Source organism: Colletes latitarsis, chromosome 7, assembly GCF_051014445.1.
Source record: "Colletes latitarsis isolate SP2378_abdomen chromosome 7, iyColLati1, whole genome shotgun sequence".
Classification (NCBI taxonomy): Eukaryota; Metazoa; Arthropoda; class Insecta; order Hymenoptera; family Colletidae; genus Colletes; species Colletes latitarsis.
The window spans coordinates 9,031,727-9,043,014 of NC_135140.1; the positions used below are offsets into that span (position 1 = coordinate 9,031,727).

The 11,288-nt window shown below is 32.0% G+C and overlaps 4 protein-coding genes across 6 annotated transcripts; 1 reads left to right on the forward strand and 3 right to left on the reverse strand.

Moving 5' to 3' along the window:
- The first annotated feature begins 2,562 nt into the window (after positions 1-2,562).
- Tdh (L-threonine dehydrogenase) lies at positions 2,563-5,561 on the forward strand. The gene is made up of 5 exons (XM_076768618.1): positions 2,563-2,914; positions 3,241-3,504; positions 3,945-4,205; positions 4,907-5,173; positions 5,252-5,561. The coding sequence occupies exons 1-5, from the start codon at positions 2,758-2,760 to the stop codon at positions 5,410-5,412; spliced, it is 1,110 nt and encodes a 369-aa protein (XP_076624733.1). The 5' UTR covers positions 2,563-2,757; the 3' UTR covers positions 5,413-5,561.
- Positions 5,478-7,878, reverse strand: LOC143343585 (DNA primase large subunit). Of its 2 annotated transcripts, XM_076768616.1 has the most exons (8): positions 7,738-7,878; positions 7,505-7,661; positions 7,029-7,366; positions 6,725-6,952; positions 6,507-6,644; positions 6,074-6,452; positions 5,841-6,008; positions 5,478-5,758 (listed from the first exon to the last, which is right to left on the reverse strand). In XM_076768616.1, the coding sequence occupies exons 2-8, from the start codon at positions 7,656-7,658 to the stop codon at positions 5,478-5,480; spliced, it is 1,686 nt and encodes a 561-aa protein (XP_076624731.1). In that variant the 5' UTR covers positions 7,659-7,661; positions 7,738-7,878. The 2 variants fall into 2 exon arrangements, with proteins under 2 accessions (XP_076624731.1, XP_076624732.1); XM_076768617.1 differs by having other exon boundaries at positions 7,505-7,878.
- Positions 7,879-8,007: 129 nt separating this feature from the next.
- LOC143343587 (acyl-coenzyme A diphosphatase NUDT19) lies at positions 8,008-9,960 on the reverse strand. Its single transcript, XM_076768620.1, has 5 exons — positions 9,725-9,960; positions 9,158-9,497; positions 8,818-9,053; positions 8,575-8,733; positions 8,008-8,477 (listed from the first exon to the last, which is right to left on the reverse strand). The coding sequence occupies exons 1-5, from the start codon at positions 9,806-9,808 to the stop codon at positions 8,199-8,201; spliced, it is 1,098 nt and encodes a 365-aa protein (XP_076624735.1). The 5' UTR covers positions 9,809-9,960; the 3' UTR covers positions 8,008-8,198.
- A 125-nt stretch (positions 9,961-10,085) lies between these two features.
- Positions 10,086-11,056, reverse strand: Sdhaf3 (Succinate dehydrogenase assembly factor 3). Of its 2 annotated transcripts, XM_076768621.1 has the most exons (3): positions 10,836-11,056; positions 10,624-10,706; positions 10,283-10,456 (listed from the first exon to the last, which is right to left on the reverse strand). In XM_076768621.1, exons 1-3 carry the CDS (start codon positions 10,933-10,935, stop codon positions 10,283-10,285), a joined length of 357 nt encoding a protein of 118 aa, XP_076624736.1. In that variant the 5' UTR covers positions 10,936-11,056. The 2 variants fall into 2 exon arrangements, with proteins under 2 accessions (XP_076624737.1, XP_076624736.1); XM_076768622.1 differs by having other exon boundaries at positions 10,086-10,456; positions 10,624-11,056.
- Positions 11,057-11,288: the final 232 nt, after the last annotated feature.

Sequence of the window (11,288 nt, forward strand, 5' to 3'; positions counted from 1 at the left end):
CCAGTTAATGTATTTCAATATTTTCTTCTTCCGATGATGATTCATCAGCAAAATAGTTTTAGAAATATTTAGAAATTCAGCAGACAATTTCGTCGTGGTTTGGTGTCGAGCATATCCAAAAAACCATAAGATTACTGTTGCGTGAAAGCAGCAACCAACAACCCGTTCACCGTGTTCGAATGACGTATATTATTATATACAGGGTGTTCAGCCACCCCTGGGAAAAATTTTAATGGGGGATTCTAAAGGCCAAAATAAGACAAAAAACAAGAATACCAATTTGTTGATTAAGGCTTCGTTAAACAGTTATTAACGTTTAAAGTTCCGACCGTACTGAATTTTTTTTCTCGAAAATGCGCAAGATTTCGAGGATATGTCTATTCACCAAAAATGATTTTAATTGACCCCCGCAACCGATAATAATTTTTTCAGAACGATTTGAAATTTTTTTTTTCGCTGAAAAATTTAGGCACCTACCCCCTGTCGATTTGTCTTAAAAATTCGTTTTTCATTTTTGGTATTTTTGTTTGACGCCCTACAGAAAAGTTGTCTAATACTTTTTTGTAGATACCCATGAGCTCTGCTTCAGAAAAAAGTTTCATTGAAATATATTCACTATTGTAGGAGTTATGGCTGTTTGAAAATTGGACCATTTTTATGGGGTTTTTCTCATTTTGCGGGGTCAAGGACCAACTTTTCGAATATTTTTGCGATTTGTACATATTCTCCGCCAAAATACGCGTAGTTTGCTTTTTTAAACATTAAAATCGTCCAATCCGTTCAGAAGTTATGACGTTTTAAAGATTCGCATGAAAATTCGGGCAGACATTTCTGGCCAGAAATTATATTTTCGGTAAAGAATTTTTTTCTCGAAAGTGCTCAGAATTCCGAGGGTATGTGTAATGACCAAAAATGATTGTAATTGACCCCCGCAACCGAAAATAATTTTTTTAGAATGATTTGAAAAATTTTTTTTTCGCCGAAAAATTTCACACCTTCTCAAATTTTTTTCTAGAAAGTGGGTAGGTTTTCGAGGGTATGCCTATTCACTAAAAATGATTGTAATTGATCCCCGCAACCGAAAATAATTTTTTTAGAATGATTTCAATTTTTTTAATTTAATTGTTAATAACTTTTTAACGTAGACCCCATCAACAAATTGGTATTCTTGATTTTCGTCTAATTTTGGCCTTTAGAGTTCCTCATTAAAATTTTTCCCAGGGATGGCCGAACACCCTGTATATACATACCACTACTACTACTAATAATAATAATATATATATATATATTATATTATATATTTCATATATTATTATTATATATATCGAAATATGTATATTTTTAAATATTTTTAAATCAAATAATATTACCTTTTAATCATACATTTGAACGTTGCTCCTTATTGTGAACATAATATTGGTGCATGGGTTGACGATTCTTACTCTTATATAAACATAATTTTATAATTTTTATAATATACTTGACACGAAATTATGAAGAATTTACCTTCTACTATTTAAAATGATTATTTATTTGGAAAATATCGAAGTATTTAGTGAATATTATGGACGGCAGTATTTCAAAGTTTACGTTTATTTTTAATAGCGCTTCCCGGATAAATAATTGTGTATTTCATATTCTTTAGAAGGTATACTCTGATCAAATTTTTCGTTGGCAGCATGGTCCAAAATCGGCCTATTTTTACCATCCTTCTTTCAGTATGTTATAAAAAAACATTTATATGTGTAAACCATCATCCGTGAACCTTCTTAACATCGAAAAATTCTAAGACTTATACAAAATAAAAAAAAAAGATGAATAATTATTGTAAAATATTTGCTCGATTAGGAAACAAAGAATTTAACGCGTATAATACATCCCTTTTATACTTATATTTTACATTTAATTACTATCGTGTCTCGCTTTAACCCTGCCGTCCATCATATAACAGTTAATTTTCTTCTAAGGCAGCAACATTCTATAATAAAATTAAAATATATATTTAAGCTGTATAATATAAAATTCACAATAAATACTTTAGAAAAAAAAATATATTTTTTTGTAATAATCAATTGAAACTTACCTTCTACATACGCCTCGTATTTAGAATTAACCGGTTCTACATTGTACGAATGAACGATTTACTCTTCCATGAAGCGTAGACGATTCTATTTTATTATCCGATGTTTTAAAGAATACAGTTAATTTGTAAAGAAAATTCTGCTTAAAATGAAATATTTCTTTATTTAATTCCGATTTCCTTGCAATAAACTAAATGAACATTTTTAACCAAAATAGTTTTATTTGACGTATTCGGTATTTAGTATATGAAAAATACTGTAATAAAATTTTGTAACAAAGTAATAGTCAGTAATAGTTTTCAATAAATTTAGAACTCATCTCGTGTATCTATTGCACACGTGTTTTCTCCAGTCATATCCATCGTTAAGTTGAAGGTCCTGCACCTACTGGCGCACAAACACAAGGCAAGAAAATCTATGTTCTAACTGGTTTTCAGAATCAACCACATTATAATATCATACAATCAAGCGAGCCTGTGTCAGTTATTTATCGCCACTGAGACCAGACAGGGTCGATCAATTTTTCGTAGCTCCGCGACTAATTATTACAATTTTTCTATTACATTTCAACGATAATAAAAATCTGTGCTTTTAAACTTAAAGACTTGTACTATTATAATTAAATCAAAGAGTCCTTCTTCGGTTAAACCCGTGTGACTTTTGTTTAGAAACAGAAATGTGGCAAAAAAAATTTCTACAAATTTCTCAACGACTTTCAAGAAATACCTTTAGAGACTTCCACGTGGCGGGTAATTCTTGTTTTCGGAACTTCAAAGAAAACGAAAACAACGGATTGGACGTTACCAAGAGAACACCAAGGATACTTATCACTGGTATGTAAGATTTCTAAAACCAAATTATAATGTATATTGTAAAACCAGTTACATCTTTGTCGTTTTACTTCACTTTATTTTTAAAACAAAGAACAGCCGCGTACAGCTCGTTTGAAATCTGCATAAAATTACGCTATTCATTGTTTACCTATTTTAGGTAAAAAAAAAGTAAAAGAATAACATTCGTTAACGATGACATTTCAATAATAAAAAAAAAAAAACATTTCTATTCTTCCTATAAATTATCATTGACGATCCAACGTGATCCAATATCGCTTGCATCGTGTTCTATAATACATCGACTTTTTCATATGCATTCTTGGAAGGTGGTCTCGGACAATTGGGTACCGAGTGCGCGAAATTGCTTCGAAAAAAATATGGAAACGAGAACGTGATACTTTCCGATATAATCAAGCCGACTGTAGAAAGTCTTTCGAGTGGACCGTTTATCTTTGCCGATATCCTTGACTTTAAAGGTCTTCAGAAAATCGTGGTAGACTACGGAATCGACTGGCTGATTCATTTCAGCGCTCTGCTCAGCGCTGTCGGTGAACAAAACGTTCCGCTTGCTGTGAGAGTCAACATAGAAGGTAAGACGACTTGTTGGTTCTTTAATGAACTGTTTAAAACGTACGTTTCTAGAAGCGCCTCGTTACTTTTCGAGACTACGCTCGAGTAAAATGGAATGCCGTGCTAAGTGAATTTGTCGTTACGATAATAATTATATTGTTACCGACGCCAAAAAGGAAAGCACATCGGAGAAAGTGGATTTTTCTTAGCTACCTTTACAGGAGTATGGTTTAACGTAGCGAACGAAATATTCGATCCAACGAAATAATTTTCGCTACGAATATTATAAATATTGATTTTTATTAGGAATGCACTGAACTGGCCAAACAGTACCAATTAAGGATATTAATATTAGCTACCTTTACAGGAATACAGTTTGGTTTAACGTAGCGAACGAAATAATATTCGATCTAACGATATAATTTTTGCTATGAATATTATAAATATTAATTTTTATTAGGAATGCACAATGTTATTGAACTGGCCAAACAGTACAAATTAAGGATATTCATTCCATCGACAATCGGAGCATTTGGTCCGGATTCACCAAGGAATCCCACTCCAAATATTACTATCCAACGACCACGAACGATTTATGGCGTCAGCAAAGTTCACGCCGAGCTAATGGGCGAATATTACCATCATAGATTCGGATTGGATTTTCGTTGTCTGCGATTTCCGGGAGTCATCAGCAGCGATCCACCGGGCGGTGGTACCACAGGTAATTAACATGTAATATGTGGTGCGTCTAAAAAGTAATGAGACTGGGTTTGTAAAAATGTTTATATTTTATTGATAAATTTACATTATCTTCTCGATCGAACTGAAACTTATACTGGAAGTAGAGCAGTGCTATACTCTCAAGTACTCAAGTAACAAAAGCAACACTCATATAGTGCTGCCAAATACCGAGAAAAGAAATCAGTCTCATTACTTTTTGAACGTATTTCGCGTTTCATTTTAAAGTTTTGAGAAATAAAGACGTATAATAACGAGTTAATTGTTCATTACACTCGTTTCCTTTCCCTCGATTTTCAACCGGTAATATTTTACTATAAATATAGCCTTTTTCAGGAATAAATAGAGCATATTTCAATCACGATTAGAGTAACAGCATAATGGCGCAATCCATCGTTACTCAAGGACAATAGTATTAGTAAATTGTTGAGCGTCTCTTGATCATGAGCCGTGAGATCGCTCCTTGCGTTTCCTTTATTTCCTGATGCGTAAACCTTAGAGTAACTACGTAAACGAAACGCAACTGAAACTACGAGTTGCAGCAAAATATTTATTTAGAACCGGTATTTACGGAATATCAATTGGTATATTGATATGTACATCAACGGGATAGAACCTGTTTCCCGTAAAAATAATGAAATAAAAAATTCAACTTTGTAGTTTCGTGTACTGTGTTTTTTTCAGATTATGCTGTTGCAGTTTTTCACGAAGGATTACTTAATAAAACGTATGAATGTTATTTAGAACCTTACACGAAACTACCAATGATGTACATAGAAGACTGTCTGTCCGCGCTCTTTAAGTTTTTAAATACTCCGAATGAACAATTGCAAAGGCGCGTTTACAACGTCACTGCAATGAGTTTCACGCCCGAAGAACTATTTTGCGAGCTTAAAAAACACGTTCCCGAATTAAAAATTACATACAAACCGGATGGAAGACAATATATTGGTTAGTTAATTATATTGCCAAGTGTACTAATCGACAATGCACCCGTTTAAACAAAAGACTGTACCATTTAAATTGTAGCTGACAGTTGGCCACAAGTTTTCGATGACAGCGAGGCGCGACGAGATTGGGGATGGCAACACAAATACAATTTAGAGAGACTTGTGGAGTCAATGATACGTGACGTGAAAACACATTTTTTGTCCAAAAGATCGTTAAAGGAGGTCAACAGTTATGTATAACATAATTTATTTTATAATAAAAATAAAACGTAAAAATACTTTAATAATATTTGTACTATTTACTTTCACATATCTCCACTCATTAATTCGGCGATATCATCGTCATTGAGATAACTATCGTCTATTCTTTTTGGAGTAGCTTTAACTGTTCTTACCGGAGTCATGCTTGTTTTATCTAGCTTTCTGGATGGCGTGCTATTTCGCTCTGCATATTTTGAAGGAGTCTCGAATGATCTATCGTTATTTCTTAAAGGTGTACCAAAGTTTCTTTCGCTTCTCGTAGGAGTATTACTTATCCTCTCACTTAATCTTCCGCTTTGCGAGAAGTTTCCATTACTTTCAGTCTCTGGAAAAAAAAAAGAAAGTAAAATGTATTTATTAATGAATTATTAAACTTTTTTGAATATACAGAACTGAGTTTCATTTACCTGTAGGATTATCTTTAGTTAATATAGCTCGACTTTCTGTGAAATATACATTTGGGTGAATAATTATAATAGACTTCTCTGGCACGAGATTATGTGAAACCTCGAAATATGTTCTGCAAGCGATATTGTAATGGCCAGCCTTGGCAAGATCTGCTATTTCATTAACTCCTAAAACACACGAAACAACAAGTATTAATCTTAACACTTTATAAACAAAATTACAATATACTTACTTTGTGCCGGTACACCACAAGTAATTAATTTTTGTTTCAATGAATCAGAATTCATATGTCGATATGGACAACCATGGAATTCTCCAGGGCCCACAGCAGAAGTTATAATTTTTTGACATCCAAGAGGGGTATAATTTGTCTGTTTTCCCTCTTTGCCAAACATATGCCTTATACTATAACCATACTGTTTATCAAATTTATCTGAATCTATCTTCTTCGTGAATTCCATTTTCCAAAATCGCAACGCATCATCTAATGTTACCCCTATACCTTTTATGAATAAACCATACTGAATACGCGCACTGTTTTTAAGATGGTGATGAGTCCTAAGTGCTTCGTGTAATGTTCTCATACACAAAGGATAGGAGGTTTTTGATAACTAAAATTAAGTAATATTGTACGAAAGGAAGGATATAGAAAATTAATTAATTACCTCATCTAATTTGTCTATAGGTGTAGTAGTTGTTGTCCAAACAACACGTGTCATCCCAGAGAAAGAACCAGGCAATGATTTAAGATATGACATTAATCTTTCATCATCAGATATATTTAAAACACAATTTTTTGCATACTATATAATAAAAATATATTTAATCAAAATAAATGTAACCATTTTTTATGTAATTTATGTAACAATGTGACAAGACATACCTCCATACCATCAACTAACTGTTTCTTAAAATAAGAAACAAACAAAGACACCAAACTTTCTTGTGGAATATATGCCATTCCTTGAGCAAGATAGACCTTACGCAATCTAACTAGGTCTGTGACTTTCTGAAAAGCCACTGTATAAAATTCTGTCAGATTAATATTTGAAAATTTTGAATTGGATGAAAGAAGTTCTTCTCTAATTTTATCTTTTTCTTCTTGTGTAATCTTTAAAAAAATGTTAAATGTACGAAATTTTTTTGGATTTAATACATAAACAATTTTAATTTTGTTCTTTGCTTACTTGTCGACACTCAATGTTATACATATCAAGTAACTTTTCTATTCCTTCTTTGTCTAATGAATCAAATCTTAATTTAAAGAAATCTACTTCTTGATTAATGAACCACTTCTGTCGATCTGGATCTTGACAATATGATAATCTCATTATAAAATGTGATAGGTGATCCTTTTGTCTATGTTGTAAATCTGTTTCCGTGGAAGACTTACATCCCTTTGCATGTAAGAGACGTGAAAAATATTTAAGTCCATCTTTTTCTAAATCTGTAGTTAGATCAGCTTTACGATCCTTTAATTTCTTACTATCTGTTCGCACCGAGGAATTTTCAACAAGTTGTAGAACTATAAAGAATGATATGCTTACAATTACAAGCAACTTAATTTAAGATAACATTCGCTCATCGGATTTCTTACTAGTTTAACACATAAAAACAAATAGTCACAAAATAATCATCAGTTCCTAATCGATCAAAAACTTACGTTTTAATCTTTCCATGCCTAACTGTTGAAACTCTAAAAATGGAATTTCACCTTTTGGAGGGAAATCATACATCTGTAAATCATGTTGATAAATATCTTGAAGGTTATCAATTTCAATATTAACTGAATATGGTCGTCGTCTTGTGTATTCCATTTTCTAAAATACAAATATGTCATAATTCTTCGATTATATTAAATACATTAAATATATTATAATCTTTACATTGACATACCGGTCATTTCAAGTTATTTTATAACGAAGAAAAGAATTATCGGATGATTATGTTTAGCAAGCCACACGAAAAAACTTACATATATCTAATGAATGATATTTTACACACTGAATACGATCATTCATAACATACGCTGGATCTCATAATACTTAGTACTTTCGTCGGATATTTCTGCTTTCGCATTTAGAGCTTAAGCAGCCATTGTTGTATTATCGAGTTTACCGCGCTTTTTTCCCGCCATTATTTAGGGAATTATTAATAAAACAAAAGTAACATAGCTGTGTAGTATATATTATACATAGTAAAGTATTTTGAAGTACAGAGGAACGCAGTATAACTTTAATTCCATATTTATTTACAATTATTATCTATTCATAATTCACTTTCACAATAGGGACGAATATTTAAAATAATAATTGGTTATAAATCGATGCAGCATCACGCATCATGAAATAAATGTATCATAATTTTGACTTTTTGTGTGTCTGTTTCACACGAATATTTTTCAATTGCATAGGAGGTAAATGACCATCCGCACTATCGAAATTTTGAACAAAAAGCTCCTTGACTTCTAAATTGAAAAGCTCCATTCTATTTTTTATGGGTGATATATCTCGAAATTCGCTAATAGTAATGTCGGTTCTGTCGATTATTTGCTCGTCAAATAAGTGAGCATGTTTGGGATACATCGAGTCTCCTGGTAAAACATGCACTTTTCCATCTTTTAACTCCACCTTCACCTAATGACATACATTATTATACAAATTATTAAAATTATTCGAAAATTGATTTTTAGAATTGTAACATTTTTAAGATTTAAAAAATTTCCTTGCGTACTGGCAGATTCAAATGCACTCCCATTTTGCTACGTTCGATTGCAAAATCTAGCAAATTATCTATACTTTCAAATTTTGCTATTCTTGCAATTTCATATTGTTGCGGGGGTGGTAATGCAATACCCGAAGAAGAAAATATAAAATTTCCTGGCACATCCCACTGAAATATACATACAATATACAGAAAATATTTACGATACATGCAAATTGTCCTATTAAGATATATCATTGAGTAGAATTTTACTTTCAAGTCCTCTATTTCCGTAACTTCGCACATAGTGCGAAGCATAATTGGCACGCAGGTTAAATAAAAGACAGTATCGTAACGTCTTCCGGGAAAATAAGTAGGTGTCAACCAATTGCTCCATTCGTAAAGAGCCCACAAGTCTGGGTAACATTTAAAGTTTTCGCATAACGTATAAAATTCTGTGGCATCGTTATGCACTTTCGTCTGCCAATCGTGCAATTCAATTTCAGAAACTAAACAAAGAAAATATTTTCATTTTATCTAAAACATATATTTTGTTATTATAATGAACAGACTTTCGAATTTCTATGAAACTCGAGTCTATCAATTGAATTACTTTCAACGTGTTCTGCCCAATCAGAATGTAGGTGGTTTGGTGATTTTTTGCAAATTAATATGCCGCATTCTTCAAAGGTTTCACGGATAGCGGTAATTCGCAAGGAAATTTCTTTTGGTAATTCGTTTGGTTTTGATTTAAAAATTCGAGGTCGTACAGCACTATTTGGTACTAAAGATGCAAGGCTGTTGGTGTCGACGCCAAACGTGGAAAAAAGATTGTGCCACTTCAAATCCGCGTCAGATGAATGTACTACCCCTCCAGGGAACACATATGTATTCGGCAAAAATTTTGAATTATGGTGTCGTTTCAGGCACAACAAATTATAATTATACTGAAACTATACAATACTTTCTAAGCTCCTTTTGTATATGTAATAAATGGTATTTAAATTATCGCGCAATTTTACGGTTGAATATGGCGAATTCAGTGTTGCAATTAACAGTTACTTTTAAATTTGGTTATAATATCTATCAATTCTTATTTTTTATTATCAGCAACAGTAAACCTCTATAACATTTCATTATAAACAATTAACACAAAAAAACAACAAATTTTAATACTTACGTTTGTAGGAGGTGAAGAACGAATATATTTTTGCATATGTCGAGCTGCTAGAATTAAACTCGCCGATTCTTTAAAAATTTTCATTATTCTTTGTTAATTAAAGCACTTGTAATTTTATAAATATATTGAAGAATTTATATAATTGATTTTATACAAAAGTAATCGGCAAGGTTATGATGCCATAAGTTAATTTTGTAACCTAACAAAATTTATAAACTGTCCATATGACATGAAGGAATGACAGTGACGTTACGTAAAATAAACGAACGATTGACATATTCAAATTTTGAATAGATATAGATCATAGAGAATACATACAGATCAATACAGAACTGCATATAGTTCTTATACCACTGTTTTTTATTGCACTAGAGATAATAGTTTTGTCATTCTTTATGAAAACCATCTAGGAACAATATTTTACTATGTGTAACATCAAAAGAAAGTTTATATACATGAAAACTATTACAATTATTACATTTATAAATATATATGTGATACACTTTATCAACTGTACAACATAAGAAACCTCAATATTTTAAATCAACTAGGTTTTACTTATTTTATATCTTTATCAGTTTTATTAGTTGCTGCATTCATTAGCTCATATAACTGATATACTTGTTCATCTCTAAATTTTTCAAAGTCCTCTTGTCTCAAGTTTTGACCTAAGAGTTTGGCAGTGTGCGGTCCCTTTAATCCAAGCTGATCAGCTAGCATTAATGCATATTCCTACAACAAAAAATGAAATCTTTTTTATTTACCTTAAAGACAAAAATGTATGAAATAGGAATTAATGTTTTATATCCTACCTTCTGACATTTGTTATAGTGCAACTAAATAAAAGGTAACCTAATTTTTCTAAGGGGCCATTGAATACATTGTTCAATATTACTCACTGTCCATTCATTTAAAAAGATAGCTGCTTCAGCTTCATTGCATGTTTTGTGTCTTCTAAATTCATCACGAACATAAGTGGTTCCTAAAGATTGAATTTCAATCGGTAAACCGCGATGTAACCTTAAAATTGTTTTGTACAGCATTCTAATACGCTGAACGTGAGATAAACTTGTCATAATTTGTTTATTAAAAGGATACTACATATACATACGAACACACAGGTTGCATACAATATTTCTGTAATATAAGAGTTTTATTAAACAGACTACAATAGGTACAAATTTAATAGAATCTCGCGCCAAAAATAACATGAATTCTTCCTTAATTGTATGTGACACCAGTTTGCCGTCTGGTAATTGGCGCTACCCTCAAGGTTCCCTTATAGTCGTAGAAATGGCTTTTGGAATGATAGCAAGTATAGGTTACAGTATATACCTAGTATTAAATCTCCTTAATAGGTTTTTCTATAATGGGCCTTCATTTTCGAGATATATTGATTTAAAGTTTGGTACACACGGTGTTGGCAAAATTTGAAAGATCAAAATTCATCCGGGAGAAGGGGGGCATGCCCCCCACAACCAGACTTCTTTCCCCAGACGCCAGGTCAGACGGAATAAAAGCTGTACGGTAAAAAATTGAGCATCAATCGATTAATTTCATTGGA